General features: G+C 48.4%; 1 protein-coding gene across 1 annotated transcript in view; it reads left to right on the top strand.

Annotated features, from left to right (window-relative positions):
- The window catches only part of ANXA13 (annexin A13), a 39,807-nt gene extending 21,323 nt beyond the window's left edge, over window positions 1-18,484 (top strand). Inside the window, exons 5-12 of the mRNA XM_016166438.2 lie at window positions 654-824; window positions 3,133-3,166; window positions 3,272-3,351; window positions 4,956-5,024; window positions 5,425-5,526; window positions 10,094-10,169; window positions 13,611-13,723; window positions 16,178-18,484. Coding sequence (XP_016021924.2) covers window positions 654-824; window positions 3,133-3,166; window positions 3,272-3,351; window positions 4,956-5,024; window positions 5,425-5,526; window positions 10,094-10,169; window positions 13,611-13,723; window positions 16,178-16,297 — 765 coding nt within the window. The 3' untranslated portion in view covers window positions 16,298-18,484. The remainder of the gene's footprint in view (window positions 1-653; window positions 825-3,132; window positions 3,167-3,271; window positions 3,352-4,955; window positions 5,025-5,424; window positions 5,527-10,093; window positions 10,170-13,610; window positions 13,724-16,177) is intronic.
- Window positions 18,485-18,705: the final 221 nt, after the last annotated feature.

The following is an 18,705-nucleotide window of genomic DNA, read 5'->3' as shown; positions in this document are numbered from 1 at the left end:
GCTATTAAGTAAAATAAGGGTTATTTAAACACAAGCGCAAAGATACTGTGATAGCGTCGCTTTCAGGATTTAACATGAGAACCAGAGTGACTACCCATCTGGTTTGCCCAGGACTGTCCCCGTTTATTCCTATTGTCCCCTGCAATTATTAGTCATGCCCCTTCCATTCGCAAAAGCATTCCTTTTTGGGTGACAAATGATCTGCCCTGCCCCCTAAAGATAACACACTTGCATTCCAGTCCTTTCTGGCTGAGTGTTTGGGGACAAGTCCTTCATTTTTGAGGTCGATAAATGGAGATAATGCCAAAGCTTCTCATGCCAGGGCTGTGTTGAGGATCAGTGAGAAAGGTCTCTCTGAACCCCAAAATGTTCTGCAAACATTGGTTGTTATTGTGATACATCTTCGGGGTCTCCAGCCCCGAGCAGGGGGTCATCTCTCTGCCAGTCCTGGGGGAAGATGGAGGGGTAATCAGGGTGACCACTGCCCTCCAGAGAAGGTCACTCAGCCTGCAGAGCTCCAGTTCAGACTAGCCCCATGTTTCCAAGACAGGTTTCCTGTCAACCCTGAGGCCAAGCAGTGGGGAGAGCAGGCAGACACCTGTACCTCCCCTCTTGGGCCATTCCTACTCAGGGCTCACGCTGTCTTCTTACAGGATCTGGAGGAGGTGCTCCAGAGTGAGCTAAGTGGAAACTTCAGGAAGACAGCCTTGGCCCTTCTGGACTGCCCCAGTGAATACGACGCCCGACAGCTGCAGAGAGCCATGAAGGGCCTGGGCACGGACGAGGCTGTGCTCGTCGAGGTCCTGTGCACGAGAACCAATAAGGTTAGTCCCAGCCGAGCCCTCGGACCCGGCCTCCAAGGGAGCGTCCATACACCCCTCAGAGATGGTTGCAGTGGCCGGAAGGGACACTACACCCCACATTCCACCCATGGGACGAGCAAGTGTCTGGGCAGAAGCATGTCTGCTTGGCCCATGCGGGAGGGATGCCCCTTGTAATCTTCCAGTGGTCAGTCTTGTTGTGACTGCCCCTGGCTTGAGAGAACAGATCCTTCCAGAAGGGCCGTACCGATGCAGCTTTTGTCTTTCTAAATGGACGCACAGTTTTATATGCAAGAGGAGAGTTTCTCCTTTCGCCCCCATCCCCCAGCCAGACTTTGCAGGCTTTCTGGAGCGAATAATGCAATAAGCAGTCCACGCATGTGTGTGTGGCTGCCTCGTCCATGGCTGTCATCTGGCGTGGAGTACAAAAAAAAAAAAAAAAAAAAAAACCGACTGACAAGGCCGGGAGGTGCGTGGTGCAGGGGGACCCCTATCTGCAGACCTCCTCCCCTGTCCCGTGGGCACACAACACCGTTTCAGGAGCAGAAAAGAATTTTTGCTAAGGCCACAGCAGAAGCTCGTACATCTTTGGTTCTGGAAGCCACGAGGGCCGAGAAATTCATCAAGAGTAAAGAGGGTGCACAAGTCATTATATGGAGACCCCTTCCCTTTTCCACAACCACCCAGCACAGTAGAATGGAGGTGGGGCGGGGGGAGGGGGAGGACGGCAAGAAAAATGCCGGGAAACCCCGACCTTCTTGAGGCCTTTGGGTAGGAAACGGAAGCAGAGGTTGGAAAAGGCAGCAAAGAAAAACTGCATCAGCGCTCTGAGGCTAGAATGCTGTTTCGGCCTGGCGTGCCGTCCACCCTGAGCCGGTGGCTTCCGCTCCGCCCGGGCCGTGCAGCCACGCTGCCCAAAGCGCCTCGTGCTCCAAGCTACGGCTGCAAACCCCTTTCTTGAGCTTCCCTGGACTACTTTTCTTCCCCCCGAGACAACAGAAACCCTCCACTTCCAGGAGTTTTAGTTTAGGATTGTGCCTTACAGGAGGGCTAGCAAAGGAGGGTGGCATCGGGTCAGTCCAACGGCCACCGAACTGTCCCTACTCAGCGTTCCCACCTTCTCCGGACGCACCACAGCCCCAGAGAAGGGACATCCGACATGGGGCGACGGGCGGCCTGCCTTGGCAAGAAGGTTAATGTGGTCATTATTTTCCTGCTCTTATTTGACCACATGCTGCTCCCCCTCAGCCTAGTTTCTTTCAGGTCCTGGGCTCGCACAACAAGGAAACCCCTGTATTTTCCAAGCGAGTAGATCTGACAGTAAAAAGAAGGAAAACAGAGACAGAGAGAGCAGGTCTCGGGTTGAGGCCAATCCCGGTGGTGGGTGGAAGGAGGAGAAGGGGAGGGAGTGTCACAGACATGGGTGTCAGCCGTCACCCCCCTCCCACCGCCCTCTCACCGCCCCCCCCCCCCACGGCACACAGCCCGGCTCCTCACGTCCGTCTGCCATCACCGACTTCCACATTAAACAGGCTGCAGGGGAAACACCTGCTGGGGCACACCGCCGGTCCAGGTGTAGGTCCAGGTGTAAACGGAGGCAGCTCCTGAGCGGGGCCACTGGGCACCAGTCACCGATACACAAAGCCATTCTTCCCAGGGCGCGCCCTAGAGAGAAACATACACTTCTGCTAGCGGCAAACTGTTTACTGAATGAAGCCTTGTTTGAAGTAGGAAAAAAAACTGGAAACAAATGTCCATCGAATGGAGACTGGCTGAATAAACTGTAGCCTGTGGTAGGACGGAACATTTTGTATCCATTTAAAAAGACACCAGGTGACTAATCACGTATAAGCATAGCTGGATCTCGAAGACATCTGATTGAGCGAAAAAAAAATAAGTCCAAGAACAATGTGTACAGTATTCCACCGTTTAAACACACATGCAGAATAATTCTATTTCTGATCGCGTATATGTGTGTACGAATGCAAAGGAAAACACTGGCGAAGGTACGCGCCGAACACAGGCTACCCGGGTGGGGCTGGGGCCAGGAGGTGCTGAAAGCAAATGCTAGATTGGCCGTGATGTTTTCACCTCTAACTAGGGAGCATGTATGCACACCTTGCCTGCGTGGTTTGAAATGTTGGCACGGAAGGGCCCCCTCTCACCTCCAGGGGTGGTCCTCTCTGGAGGAAGTCATGACAGGAAACACCCTGTGCCCAGAGGCAGGCCCTTGACTTCCCTCCGTGTATCCTTCCATGTTTTATCCAGTAACTGGCCCCGGAGAATTGATTTACTTTATTACCTTTTCTAGGAAATCATCGCCATCAAAGAAGCCTACCAAAGGCGTAAGTGACCTTTTGTTCTGACTTTGGATTAAGAATGTTCTTTTCAAACTACCTCCGGGAAACTAAATCGTCTGCCTTCTGCGTTCCTTTTTCCCTCCTCAAAAGTATTTGACAGGAGCCTTCAGTCCGACATCGAAGATGACACGAGTGGAAACCTGAAAAAAATCCTGGTGTCTCTGCTGCAGGTGAGCGGGAAGAGGTCTCACCGATTTTATGATCTTGGGAGACAGCACGTGGCAACACAGTGCTATGCTGGAAAAAGCCAGGTAGACAGTAATCGCTTCCTTCTTTGATTAAAAATGTTACTGAGGGATCGTCAGCCCCGTCGGCTCCGTCAGCCCAGCCTTTGTGAAATCATTCAGTCGGGACTTCTCTCCTAATAATTATTCGCCTACTCATTTGCAGTTCATAATCCCTTTTTGTTAATGAGTTATCTCATTAAACATCACCACCTTGTTTGGCCAGTGAGGAAATTCAAGCCTGGAGAGGATGGATAACCTGCCTAGGTTTCCACACGCTAAGACACAGCCCGGGAGCCAGAACCGGGCCGTCTGACCCCAAGCTCTACACTTACTTCCCGGATCCCCCCAAGTCTCGGCCGGTAAAAGCCACTGCGGGGAGCTCGTCCAGCAAAGCGGGGCTTCCGGAACGGGCCCCGCCGAGACACAGCTCTCGGGCCTCCAGCCAGACGGCATCTGTGCTCTCGTTGACACATCCATCTTTATTAGCTTCGTGTACCTCCTCTGGTCCATTTCTCTCGGTGTGAACAGACTGGCCGCAGAGGACACATAGCCTTACGCTGCAATAGGGAGAGTACATAAGTGTTCTTCTCCTGCTGTGCAACAAAATGCCACAAACTTAGCAACTCCAAACGACACAGGTCTATGACCTCACGGTTTCTCTAGGTCAGGAGTCTTCCTATGTATGGGTTAGCCGAGTCCTTGGCTCAGGGTCTCATGAGGCTGAAATCAAGGTCTCGGCTGGGGCTGCCATTCCATCCGAGGACCTGGGACCTCTTCCAACCTCATTGGTCATGGGCAGGGTTTGGTTCCCTGTGGCTCTATGACCGATGTCCCTGTTTTCTTGCTGGCTGTCAACCAGGGACCACTATCGGGCCAGCAGCCGCTCCTCTCTCCGATGTCTTCCATCTCTGACCTTTTAAGAGCTCACTTGATTGGGCAGGACCCACCCAGGGTAATATCCCTTCTGATGAACTCAGCTGATTAGGGACATTAATCACATCTGCGAACATCCCCTTTGCCATATTAACACGACATAATCATAGGAGTGCTGTCTCCCTGTATTCACACGTCTCGCCCACACTCAAGAGAAGAGGATTATATAAGGGTGGGGGACATTGGGGGCGTCTTAAAATTCTGCCCGACACCAAGGGCTTGGGTTAGGCTTAAAGACCAACCCACCATTCGGGGTTCATCACAATGGGGACCCTGAGCGCTGGAGTTTGATATTCTAGAAGGTAGACTGGGACCTTTCTAATTAACTGACTCTAGGAGACACCGTGACGTTGCTTTCGGCCTGCTTAGGGGTCAGCGGGGTTGTGAGCGATCCTGGTTTCTACAAAAAAAAAAGAAGAAAAGATAGAAACAAGTGTTGTCACAGAAACTACTCTGTTTATCAGTCGTGCCCAAAAGATGGCAGCAAAGAGCAGCCCTGCCGCTCGGGCGGTCACCCCGGGATCGCCTCAGCTCCTCAGGGCTCTTCACTCTTTCTGTTTTCTGTGGTCGAGGAGCAGGAACTCGGGTTTATGACAATTGGTTGCCTTTTCTAGGCTGATCGTGACGAAGGAGACAACGTGGACAAAGATCTCGCCGGTCGGGATGCTAAAGACCTGCATGACGTAAGTGAGCAGGCGGCCCGGCCTCCGCAAAATCTTTTTTTTTTTTTAAATGTCTTAGCGTGATTTTCAGCACATGTTTACTTATGTTACGCAAATGAGAGTCGCTCAGGAAATATGTAGGGTCTTTAAAAATGTTTTTCATAGATGCAGTCTCCGCAAACCTAAAAGAATTATTCCTGTTCTTCTACTCCTATGGGGTGAACCACCTCAGACCCATTTTGTAATACAGAAGGGTATAAATGATATAAATAAATATGTGAAGTTTAAACTGTTTAGTCAATCAGTTTGGCTTCAATTCGGTGCCTATTTTATCATTTCCCATAAGTGAGGCCCAGTCACAGCACTAGAGTCATTCTTTTCACAAAAGGCTTTTTCCAAATGTTTGCATTTGACCCCCAAGGCAGGGGAAGGCCGCTGGGGAACGGATGAACTTGCCTTTAACGAAGTCCTGGCCAAGAGGAGCCACAAGCAGTTACAAGCCACCTTTCAAGCCTATCAGATGGTGAGTGATCAGGGGCCAGGGCAAGGAGTTCCCACTGAAACTGCGTCTTCAATTATTTCCAGAAGAAGCCGCGACCTGGAAGATGGAGCGAGGGTGGGTTTTTTTTTTTACAGCAACGGCCTTCAATCGAGAGTCATTTTGTCGCTCCTCCCGCCAGGGGTATCGGAGAATGTCCGGAAACATTTGGGCTTGTCCCATTGCGGGTGGATGCCAGGGTGCTGCTAAACATCTTACTTACCACGCACAGGACAGACCCCGCAATAAAGAATCATCTGTCTCCAAAAGTAGTGCCAAGGGTGCCAAGAAACTAGGCAAGCAGAGCAGTGTCAAGTTCACGAGCAAAGCCCTAGGGTTCGAGGGCCCAGGTTCGAATCCTGGTTCAAATGCTGGCAAGTGACCTGACCTCTCTGTCTTCATCCGTAAAACAGAGACCACAGTCATCATCCTCGTCACACCCTCATGGGGTTATTTTAAGAGCTAAAGAAGATGAGTGTGAAAGGCAAAGGGCAGTAGCTGCCACGTGGCAAGCGTACAAATGTTTGCTATTGTTACGATTCCAATTTACAGCCAGGCTAACAGTGCTTACCACTCCCAGGATGTGTGTGATATACCTCAGAGCTACACTCTTGAAACGGTGTGTATAAATTACTTTTTATGTGATTATTTTTTAATTTAATGATCATTTTAAGCCGACCGGGTGAGTTAGCTATTTCGAGAATCTCAGTTGTGAGCCTTCCCCTGAAAATCAGTCTTTAATTGCAAGAAGCCTTTTGTAGAATATCGGATTTTTTTTTTTTTAGTCCCCTATTTTATATTTGTGAAGTGTTTTTAACTATTCAAAGCACTTCTGAGCCCTGTATCTCATTCTAATTTCACAACAATGCTGTAACTATAATGTAGGCTGAACAGCCACTGCTACCCACAACTGCTGGACAAGGAAAGTCTGTTATGAGTAAGGAACCATCTGTAACTTATCAGGACCACACAGCAAGTCAGTAGCAGAAAGTGGATGAGAACTCCAAGATTCTGCAGCCCGAGCTCCTACCTCAGCTGGAGCTGGCCGCTCCTCACTCAAAATAGTGTTTCCTATGTGTTGCCAGCAGATGAAAAGACAATAAAGCTTTGGAATTTTATCATTACTGTATATAAGCCTTTAGGGGCCTTGGCTTTCAAATCATGCCCAGAGTCATGATCAAAGGCAGCTGACCCTGCATTCCCCTGGCCTCTGCACCCAGAGCTGTATAGACTGAGCTGAAACACTTCTCCGTGACCTAGACCTTCTTCCCACATGATTGGGGCTGTGGATGGAGGTTCTGGGGATAGCTGTCATTGGTGGTGGCTATAGAAACACACATACATGTGAGCCTGTGTGTGTGGACATGAACTACTGCCTACCTAAGGACACTCTCTAGGCCAATCTTTGTCAACATGAATCTCATAACACCAGCATCGGTATCACTTGAGAATATGTTAAAAATGAGAATTCTCAGTCCCCACCTGGACCTACTGAGTCACATTCTCCGGAGTTAGGGTCCTGCAATCTGTGTTTGAACAGATCTTCCAGATTCTGATACAGGTTAAATTTAAAGAATTCCACTCTAGGCTACTAGCTGCATGACCTTGGGCAAGTTTTTAAGGGTTCTGTACTTCAGTCTCCCCTATCATAAAATAGGGGTAATAATAATACATACTTCATAGGGTTGTAAGGATTAAATGAGTTAACAGAAATAAAGCCCTGAGTGCCTAGCACATAGTAGGTGCTCTACAAACACGAACAGTTGTTAGGAGTCTCCCTGCGTGAACCGACAGTGTCAAAGACCAGAGCTAAAGCTCAAGTGGATGATAAGATTATCCTTTGATCTTTGTGATTCTCTCATGAACCAGCTCGAAAATGCTACCTAGTCATCCATTCCAGAAACCTTGGGGAACGTCATTCGCCTTGATCTTCATCCTTGATTTTTAGAGCTTGCCCTGATCTTAGGACCGTGGTCCCACAAATTTTCTTATGGCCTCTGCCTAAAAGCACTAAGATGCTAGCGTCAGGTCAGTGGAGCGTATTACATGGCATCGGTTGTCCTAACGTAGCATCGAATTGTAATTTTTGGTTAAAACAAAACAAAACAAAAAGCTCAGGTATCTGCCTTTATTGTCTCTCTCAATCTGAATCTAGTTTCAATTTTAATTTTATTTTTTTCCATTACAGTTGACAGTCAATGTTATATTAGTTTCAGGTGGGCCGCACGGTGGTTCGACATTCGTATAGCTCGCAAAGTGATCCCCAGTAAGTCCAGTACTCACCTGGCACCATTCATAGTTATTGCAACGCTGTGGGCTATGCTCCCTGCGCCGTCCTTCACGCCCCCACGACTGTGCCTCCTAACCCCTTCACCCTCCCCACCCAGCGCCCCAACGCCCCTCCCACCTGGCAGCCATCAGTTCGTTCCCTGAATCTACGAGTCTGTGGCTGCTTTGTTTCTTTGTTGATTTTGTTTTTTAGAGTCCACACGTAAGTGAAATCATGTGGTAGTTGTCTTTCTCTGTCTGACTTAGTTCATACAAAGAATATTACTCAGCCATAAAAAAGGTTTATATGCTTATAACGCTGAAGTTCCCTAAACAGGGCTTAATATAAATCATAGGTAAACATACCCACAGCTCAGGCTCACTGCCTCCCCACCACATCCTCACCCCTTTGCCCCTCCCCTTTAAGCATTCCTTAAACCTATTCCAGAGTCTTTAGCCCTTTAATTGCTGTAGCGAAAACCAGTGGATAAGATTCTGCTGCAGGCATGTTGTCTATCCAGAGGAATCGGTTATAAAAGAAAGAAATGTCTCGCTTTTTCTTCTAATAATCTCCCTATCTGATTAACAAGAAGGCTTTGAGGCTTGTCTGGAATTCACCCCGGCAACGTGTTTTTGTACTGAGAACAAAACCTGGTTCTGCCCCAAAAGCCCCCTAAGAATTAAGTGTTCCAGTAAGTGAAAAAGCATGCCATTTGCAGAGGAGAGTTGCAATCACTTGAGGCAGTCGATTGTTTTTCTCGTGTGTGTTTCATGAAGCCCCTGGTGGTGCCGTGGTGCCTCGGAGGTGGTTGGGGGCAGGAGGCGGGCAGAGAAGAAGGGGCGGGGCAATGCCATCTCATTGTATTGTGTGAATAGCACCCCCTGCAGTTGTGCTCTTCACAAAGTCGTGCAAAGAAGAGAGGCTGTGAGGGCGGAAGCCTGGCATTACTGCCTAGGGCGAGGGTTCGGATGCCGTCTCCTGCTTCCCCAGAACGGCGCGGCATTTTTGCTTTTATCTGAGATGCTACAGAAAATTGAAAAGCACTGTTCTGGCCCAGTATTAACAACAGAAACAGAAAGTGGTTTAATGTGAGGATTTTTTTTTTTTTTTTTAGTAAACACAGACCTGTGTGAATACAATGTCCTCTTGAAATGCAATCTCGGTCTACAGAACAAGAACCCTATTCATGGGGAAATGATACCAGTCCCTTCCAAAATACCAGCTCCCCTATCAAATTTACAAAAGGCTGTGAATAGCTAAGAAAGGGATAGGACTGAAAGCCCCCGACCCAATCCCCTCCTAATCCATTACACACACCAGGCCTCTCGATGTGCAAACCATGTCGAGGAGATCAAGCATCTGGACCCTCCCCCACATCTACTGTGCTTGCACTGCAAAGAATATTTTGTTAACTCGTGTTTTCAGAATAAACTACATAAACTCCACTGGCCCCAATTATTTACAGAATCATAATCGTGTTAATTTCTAAGAAAGATGTTTCGGTATTTCTAATGCTTAACTGTATTTCCCAAACCGAACACAAAGTTCTTTCTCTTTTTTTGCCTGCCCTGAGTGTGGCCCAGGCGGTACTTGCATTAAGCGTAGTCATGATTTACTCTGAACTTCATCTTCTGTAAATATTTGGAAAGAAACCTACTGAGCAATGCTGTGCAGAGCTATGAGAGCCGGTGGTGACTATAGGATCATTTGGAATCAACCCAGAGGGAAGGAAAGTGACATGGTCAGCCCCCTGCCACCAGCCCATGAGCCCGACGCTATCAGAAACATGCGACAGGTCCTTACCGTGAACTTTGCAGCCTCTACTTCCTTCATCCAAACTGTAGGAGCCTGAGCCCCCAGTCCCAGGACGGAGGAGACAAGGAAGGTGTAGGTAGGATGATTATAACCACAGCCTCCTAGAAAATTAGAAATGGAGTTTTTAGAAACACAGAGGAAACACAAGTATCACATAAACATAAAGAGGTATCGACGCGGTGTATGTTCATTGTTTTCCATCCCCTGATTTTACAGAGGAAACTAAGGCTGAGCGTGTGGTCCCGACTGGGTCAAATCTGGACTCACCCCTCAGCCATGAGAGCCCCCCGCACCCCCGCGCTGAGACGGAGGGCAACCACCCTCAGCCCTGCAAGGAGTGAGGCCAGACAGGAGTGCCTTAAGGCCACGTGACCAAATCTGGAAGAATTTAGTGCTTTTTGTGGAGGAAGAACCCCAAGTGCACCAAAAGCAAAACAACGAACTAACGGCTGGACTTTGTCTTTCCAGCTCGTGGGTAAAGATATCGAGGAGTCCATCGAAGCAGAAACGTCGGGAGATCTGCAGACGGCCTACTTAATTCTCGGTAAACCAAAGCCAGGAGTGTCCCTGCTTAGGCCGGGTGCCCTAGAACCGGACTCGGAGACGGAGGTCTGGGTGCAGGAGGCTTTCATAGAACAGTTTTGGGAACAACACATCTGAGCGGCATTGGGCAAGGTAGAGGAAGAATGGGATGCAGTCGCAGCAGGATCTTTGCTGGCCTCCAAGAAGCCCTGAAGCCGGGCTGTGCGGAGTGGAGGCAACAAGCCGGGTCTTTGCAGCCCACATCGGGCAGCCGGGGGGAGGGGGCAGGGGCTGTACCCCGGATCCTTTGCAACCTTGGGTAAAGCTGCTCCCTCCTTGGAGGGTGATTCTGGGAAGGGGCTCGGTGAGCAGCCGGTAGGCCACACTCGGACTGGGTGCCTCAGTCCTGAAGAGGTCATCAGGAGATGGACCACGGCATCCTCTACAGTCCCACTAAGCTCACGGGTCCCTGAGAGTAGCTGTCAACTGCTGCTAGCCTCAGAGAGCAGTGTATGGCTCGTGTGACACACACTCTAAAGTACCCAGGCTCTGGATCCATGAACTAGTTTCTGTACATGCCCGATGGCCCGAGGCTGTCCTTTTCCATTCGGTTCCCTTCAACATTTAGAATGAATGAGGCCCGTTTAGAAAAAGAGCTGGGAAGGAGACCAGCTCTCCACTGTGCCAAGCAAACACCGGGACCTCTCCAGGTGTTGCCCACGGGCAGGAAATAGCAGGGCGATGGGCATGGGGCCGGGTCTGGCAGGCTCCCTTTTCCTTCTGCGAGCCCCGGAATGAAGGCATTGTCCATTGTCCGCACTCCTGTGGCGAGGAGTCCAGGGCACCATCCCAAATGGCACGAGAAATGGAGAGACACATCCCCCAGAGAAGAGGTGAAAAGGCAGCCCTGGAAGTTAAAAAATGTGCTCTAGCTGCCAAACTTTTTCTATTTCTTTTTTTCTTTTTGGTGTTTTTTTTTTTTTTTTTTTTTTTTTTTTTTTGGAATGGTATCAGCAATTGATTTTTAAAAAATCCGTCCTCATTTTGCATTCAAATTAGCAGGACTTCTGTCATGATGTACAGAGGCCTAAGCATCCCTGACCCACGCTGGAGACACATAGACAACTGTCCTTAGGGCTAAAAGGATGAGTGTCTGAAATAAATGGAGAGATCTATTCATGGCCCTGCTCAGAGGCTCCAAACACTCCCTGTGCTTACAGTGCAGAGAACTGGGAAAACAGCAGAGTTCAGTCGGAAGAGTAATATTAATCTTTATTAATATTAATTATTAATGGGACTAAAGCCATTCAATTCTTGAACATTTACGCAGCAGCTGCCCGGGCCAGGGGTCGTGCTAGGTGTGGGATTTGGAGGTGAATAGGTTCAGTTCCTGCTCTTGAGAAGCTTCAAGTCTGTGGCAGGTGCACACGAATCAACAACGTAGGCGGCAGCAATGACAAAAACAGAGGCAGCCAGAGCAAGGGGCGTCCGGAGGAAGGAGAGACGCGGCCCCTGCACTTGGGGACCGTGAAGCGCAGAACTCGCGTGGACTCCAGCGGTAGCAAACACAAGACCGAATAGAAAAGACCTTGAGAACGAACCACAGGGAGAGGAGACATGACTTCATGACTACATTTTCTAGACGGTCCCCCTCCCACGCCCACCTAACTCATAAAGATGCCGGTTTGTGGCTCAAATCAAGGAGGCGGGGTCAGGAGACCAAACGGCTCCCACTTCTCACAGCCTCTGAAGCCGCACTTCTCGACGTGGGGTTCATGGACGGCTGCATCAGAATCATCCGTGGAGGGGGGGAGGGCAGGGGGCGCGTGTGGAAACGCCATTTCCTGAGCCCCACTGCAGGTTACCCGCTTAGACTCTCCATGCATGCAGGCTAGAAGCCACACTTCTCCAGGATCCCCTGAGTGATTGTCTTATGCTCCCTGGAGTTTGAGAAGCCCTGTCTGAACTAAGGAGGAGCAAAGGACAGAGACTAGTACCTGGCTGCCTTGCCTTCCACGCCCCACCTTTACGCTCAAATCTTCCCCGGCTAGCCCCACCCAAACGTCTGAGGGGTTCCTGCCGTGGCTAGGAATAGAGGGTGTTCGCCAGGCACAAACCGTCCACAGTGGGAACTCCAGGGGAGAAGACACTTGTTTGGCTTGGAGCACAGCGACCCAGGCAGACAGTCATTTCAGCATCGGTAAGATGCCGAAGGCGTGGAAGGGGGCCTTCAGGATAACCTTGTGATGTCGCCAGCTCAGAACGTCTGGGGATCAGTGAGTCCAAAATATGTTACTCCTCAAATTGACGGGTTTCCCCCCAACGACCTCCACCAATCCAGCAGCTTTGGGGTTGTTCTCAGGCCGAAGAGGTCAGACACTCGGGTCTGGGTCGCGTTTTCCCACTGACGCTCTGGTGGTTGTGAGGAGACAGACTCACAACCTAACTCTGCCTCCCTCTGTCTGTTTCCCAGGCTTCATCGTAAACAACAATTAAATGGGCAATTACCTAGAAAACAGGAGTTTCTGTCCCAGGACATATTAAGGCTGTGCTTTCCACGACTGTGATGAATGAATTGCTTGTTATTAATCACTAACATCAAAAAGTGTGAAGTGTTCTAGATAGATGTCGACAACCTAAAGAGTAAATGGTTCATTCCCCCCAAAAGTGTTATTAATATGGACCCATAGGAGCCTGGGAGTGGGGAAGAGGGAAAGAATGGCTGAGCCCCACGAGCAGAGATGCACCCTGTCTCCTGGCTGGTGAGTGGAAACCACGCTTCATTAATTCGTGGCTTAGATCAAGGCTGGCAGGCAAAGGGAGGTCCAGAAAGGAGAAACGAGCAGCCTTGTAGGAAGGCAATCCGTAGCCAGGACCAAACGCTTCATCCAGCTCGCATCCCAGATCACAAACTAAGTGTGGGGAACTTGGAAAAGACCCAGAGGTGAGGCTCCCAAAACAAACCCGGTGAGGAAAACAAAGGGGAGGAAGGGAGTTTAGCACAGGAGAGCAGGCCACGGTCCAAGCGAGCGAATCTTCGAGATTGTGAGGTTTTATTACAGCAAGCTGGCCGGCCGGTCTGTCTCCTCTCTGGACCTGCCTCCGGCATCAGAGGTTTCGTTTATATGTGAAAAGTTATTTCTGCTGGTGGGAATCATGAACGTTGCAGGGAGACCTTTGCAGAAGACAGCCCCGTGGCCTTCGGGGAACGGGAGAGGCTCTTATTTGTCGGAAGGGGTTCGGACTTGGTTCTGGTGGAAGAATCCAGGTGTCCTGGATCTTCCGGACCCTATGACACAACGTTGTGAAGAAGCCCACCCCTTTGAGACACTGGCCTCGCAATCCAGTCAGCTCCACGGGCCACGAGGTGACACTCGGAGCCATCTCTGTTCCCTCGAAAGGTCTACATGGTATTCGACAAAACGTGACCACCTCACGCTCCCTTTTCCTTCGTCCTGCCCAGTGAGGTGTGCCCGGGACCGGGAAGGCTACTTCGCTGACCGTCTGTACAAGTCCATGACAGGAGCGGGGACCGACGAGGAGACGCTGATTCACGTCTTTGTGACCAGGGCCGAGGTAAGACACACTCGGCTCCACAGCGGTGGGCTGCGGACTCTCCCTTCACTCCCACAGTTGTCGTTGACGAAGAGTTTTTACCAAGGGCCTCTTTACAGAAAAAGTAAAACAGACGGCTTTTGCCTTTCCAGACTTTGTGGACGACCCTGTGCTATGCTCCTTTTTTGTAAACATACGACAAGCGCTGCTGCTATTTTTGTCACCTGTGGCTGCAGAAGGCACGTGACAGTGTGCAGAAGGAACTCGTGCTGCCCTCCGGGTAGCGCGGTGACGTTCAGTTCCATTTTAAGGAAGACAAAACAGAGACCCTGAAAGGTTAGCGACTGACCAGGTCACTGAGCATCAGAGACAATAAGCAAACAATTCCCTCACTCTCAAGCTAGGCCTTTGTTGAGTTAAATGCACCGCAGACGCATAATTTTGCACAAGACACACATCAGCACAAGACACTGTTTCTCAGCCTCCTTCTGATTACAGATCATCCCCACTAAGGAGGTTTGGGGACTTAATTTTTTCCTAATCACCACCCCACCCTCAAGAAACATGAACACCACAGATATACCTTGTATCTGTTTATGTCCCCTATGGTTACTTCTAAACAAAAAGATTTTTTTCACCCCGTAAGAACCAATGTTTGCCCTGTTGGGAATGACATTGTCCCCCTTCGAGAATGCGTGAGGATAAGGAGGGGACAGGGAAGTGAGTGAGTCGCCAAAAGCTTGGGAGCCGCCGTCAGGATTCGTAGCAAATGCTTTGGAATATAGAGCTATGCCTAGGAGAAATTACAAAGTAAAGGGGGAAATGGCCTTGTGTCCACAGCAGGAGAAGCCTTGGAGAATTAAGTGCAACGGAGCACTTGAAAACCACAGGCATCTTCGCTCAGAAAATTGTGAAACGAGGGGGAAAAGATATCAGCCCAAATGCTGGCCCACGACTTTTGACAAATAATACGTAACATCTAACGCTGTTTTCAAATATAACTTAGCAACAAGCCCGTTCTTTTGTTTTTATCCCTATTCCTGGAATTTCTCCTCCCCCTCTCTCCTCCTCCTCCACTATTCATATATCGCTTTCTCTCTTAAAGTCTCCGTCTCTCTCTCCTCCCTCTTTCCCTTCCCCAGTTTCTCTGCCATTCCTCTGCGGTCCTCATTCTCTACTCATTGGCTCCGAATCTCTCTCTTTCCCTTATCTCTCCAGGTCTCCGGCGTCTCTGTCTCCCTATCACTTAGCAACTCAACCCCCAACCGAAGCCTTAAGGTGCTCAAAGCATCAGGTTGGCAAAAAAGCCGGGCAGGGATTCTAAAAGACCGCAAGAGGCGAATGAGTCTAGAGGGCTCCTCGGGGCTCCTCGGGGCTCCGCGGTCACTCCACGTGGGCCCTGGCGCGTGTATCCCAAGAGGCGCGGCCCATCTCACCTGAGGTCATCTCCCCCTGAGGCCTGTTCCCTCAGGATGGGCCAGGCCCAGCCAGATGTAGTTGGCCTGGACCTGTAATCCTTCAAGGCCACATAATGCTAGAACACAGCCTCAGGGCACCCCACCCCCACACTGATCCCCCACCACCCGGCCCCTCCCCCAGCCAAACAGCACACCAGCGGGGGGGGCAGAGGGCCAGACCCCCCTCTCTGCTGCTCAGCATCCACTTCGAACGGCTCTTCACTCTGCCATCTTTTCCTGTTTTCATCTTTTTCTCTCCCGTTCTGCTCTCGAATCAGGACAGGAGATAAAAAAAGAACCCAAAACTTGAACGACTGTTTGTAGGTCGGTCTGTCTAGAAAGCAAGATAGAGTTTATATTAAAAAGTAAAGAAAAAACCGCCACGAAACTCTCGGTTAAGGAAAGTGCTGTTCTTCTTTCGTGAGTATGGAATTATCTCTTTTTTGGTGGTTGAAAAGAGTTTTTAGAGCAGAAGAATCTTGTAATTTGTTTTTCTTCTGAGTCGTCTCACTTCCAGCAGCGAGGTTTCTCAAGCTTTTAATAACTAGATTCCAAATAAGTCCTACATCCTAATCAATATTAATTTGAATTTTGTTGATTAGCGCTAATACCCTTCCTGATCAGGGTACAAGGGGGAAAAAAAAAAAAGGCTTCGTTTCCAATCTCTGTGTTTTTGTCCAGTCCTGCTACCTGAGAATGACTCCTTTACAAATAAAAGGAAAATAATATTTTGCAACATATGAAAGTCATAGGAAATTCAAGTTTTAGTGTTCATAAAGTTTTACTGGAACAGACACACGTGTGTGTGCGCGCGCACACCCCTCTGCAACCTTTGCGGAGCTCAACTCTGCTTCCCTTTCCTTTCACGAAATTGGAAGAACAGCAGCCCCTACTCCTAGCAGTCGTTTGGAGGACAAATGAGCAACTGAGAATGACGTGCTTAAGAACAGTGCCTGCCCGCGTTTACGGTGAACACACTATAAATGTTGTCCCTTTGCTCTTGTCATCTTTCCTACAGGTGGACCTTCAAGGGATCAAAGAAAAGTTCCAAGAGAAGTATCAGAAGTCTCTCTCTGACATGGTTCGCTCGGACACCTCTGGAGACTTCCAGAGACTGCTGGTGGCCCTCCTGCACTGAACAAGCCAGAGTGGAAGGAGACAAAGGGAGGAATCACCTTCGTCAAGAGCCCGTTCGTTCCAAACCAGATTTGCAAATGCAGCTCCAGCACACACACAAAAAACCCTTCAAGAGTCCTGCTTTATTTTCTTGGCAGCTTGAGTAGTGCTGCCAGGCCAGGCTGTTTAAGTCAAAGACTGTGGCCTCAAGACGCTTGGGCAGGTCACTTGAATGCTGGCTTAGCAAGTATCTAGGCTGCCTCTTTAGTTTAGTGTGGTGACTAAATGCTTTCTAAGCACAACTGAAATCAGTAGTTGATGAAAAACCATTTAGAAGAATATGTATTGAATAGGGTGTGTATGTTCTAGGTAAAGATTAAATGGTTACAATAAAGGGAAGACAAAATTAACCAATTCATTAGTTTTCCTTCTGTTGTTCAATTTCAAAGCCTCGACGTTAATTAAAGTTGTGGATTATGCCTCCATCAGATGCTTTTCCAAAGACTGGGTTGATTAGTTTTGGCTCTTTTCCTGGAAATATATGACTTGTGAAATTCAAATATATTTGGAAAATGCAAAGTTATATTTAGTAATAATCATCAAGGACAATAATCAAGGTCAACAGCAAGGGGGAAACTGACCTGTCTATGAGAAATATGACCAGAGGAAAAATTCACTAATCTGCTACCTGCTTAAGATGGTTTTTCTTCCTTCTGCAGACATTTGACCCACCTAAGTATTCCATCTGGTCTTCAAAAACAATTAGGCTGGGCACAGGGCCAATAGGATCAGGGTCAATGGTCTGATTCCAATGGATTGGTTCTGCACCAAAGAATCTCTCTTTCAAGATGTTTGTCTCACGGGCACATGTTGCTAGACACAGAAGGATCTGTCAAGAGAACACGTACACTTTGGTCCAATAATTGCAGTTATCACTCACTGGGTGATTATTTTGTGTTTGGCACTGCTAAGTAGCATGTTTTTGTATTTAACCTTCCCAACAGTCCTACGAGGTTAATATTACTCCAACTTATCGGCTGAGGAAACTGAGGCATTAAGTAACTTAGCTAAATTCATTTGCGAGTGATAGAGTTAGTATTTGAATGCAGGGCTGGTCGACTCCAGAAATCATACAGCTAACCGTCTTTCTTGGAAAAATAACAGAAAGTATGTGGTAATGGGTCTGTACTCATTCACCTACTTAACTCCTTCCTATCTGTCAATCTCTGTGCTGGCCTCTGGGGATACAAAGATAAGTCGAACGCCAGTTTTGCCTTGGGCAGTTCGTTTCCAGGCCAGTAATATAGACAGATACCTCCAATAGTCAATAGAATGCCTCAAGTACACGAATTCAAGCATGTAAAATGCTCTCCCCGTGAGTAAAAAGAGGGAACATGCAGCTTTGCCTGGGGGAACTAAGGAATGCTTCATAGAAATATATTTGTGTTGGATTTTGAAGGATGCAGAGAAGGTCTTCAGAGAAACAAAGAAAAAAGGAGCAGTGAAATACATTCTCCTGGGGCATAGATGAGGTAAAAGAAAGGGGAGGGTTGGGCAGGCAGGTGTCGAGGCTCCCAAAGAGTAAGTTCGAATCACGTTGCCCATGGTTTTGCCTGCCAAACATGAGCCTAGTCCTTTGGGCGATGGTGGTCCCTGAAGATGTGTAAGTGAGTAAGGAACATTTCAGCCTTGGAAAATCACTTTGGAGGTGTACGATTACAACGTATAGCAAGTAGCTCAAACACTCGGAATAAGAATACATGTCACAGTGTGTCTTGCTAGTGGCTATAAAACAGTGATTGTCAGATTACGAAGTTATGTTACCATCTTTGTTCTCAACATACTGAGCAATGTGTCCCTGCCCTACGGTGTGGAGTCTGGCTTCTCCAAGGAGAGACCAAAACAGATTTTCTCCAGGCTGCGAGCAAACTGTATCTCAGACCACATTACAGTCAATAAAAATGCCACAGATAAGCCCCCAGAAACTAGAAAACCCAAGAAATAAGGGTGCCCAGAAAACCAGAAATGACATTTGGCTCACCATACCAATACGCAAGAGCTGCCATGTTGAATTCAAGGCTGTCTTGACTTCAAAAGGTCAAGGCTGCTTGTTTGTGCCACTGCAATTTCTGGCATGACCATTACGTAGGGAGACAGAGAGTCAGAAGAAAGAAAAGAAATGGCCAGGAGGGATATTTCAAAATAAACTTTTGTTGTTGTTTTATTTCTGTAAAATTTAGGTACAGAAAAGTGATTATATTACAGAGAGTTCTCCTATAACCCATTCCCAGTTTCCCATACCACTATTGTTATAATATATGGTATATTTGTCACAACTTATGAACTAATACTGATAGATTATAATTGAATAAAGCCCATACTTTACTCATATTTCTTTAGTTTTTACCTAATGTCATTTTTCTTTTCCAG

The sequence above is a fragment of the Rousettus aegyptiacus genome, unplaced genomic scaffold (assembly GCF_014176215.1).
Source record: "Rousettus aegyptiacus isolate mRouAeg1 unplaced genomic scaffold, mRouAeg1.p scaffold_m13_p_15, whole genome shotgun sequence".
Classification (NCBI taxonomy): Eukaryota; Metazoa; Chordata; class Mammalia; order Chiroptera; family Pteropodidae; genus Rousettus; species Rousettus aegyptiacus.
This window is presented reverse-complemented; position numbering and strand designations above follow the sequence as displayed.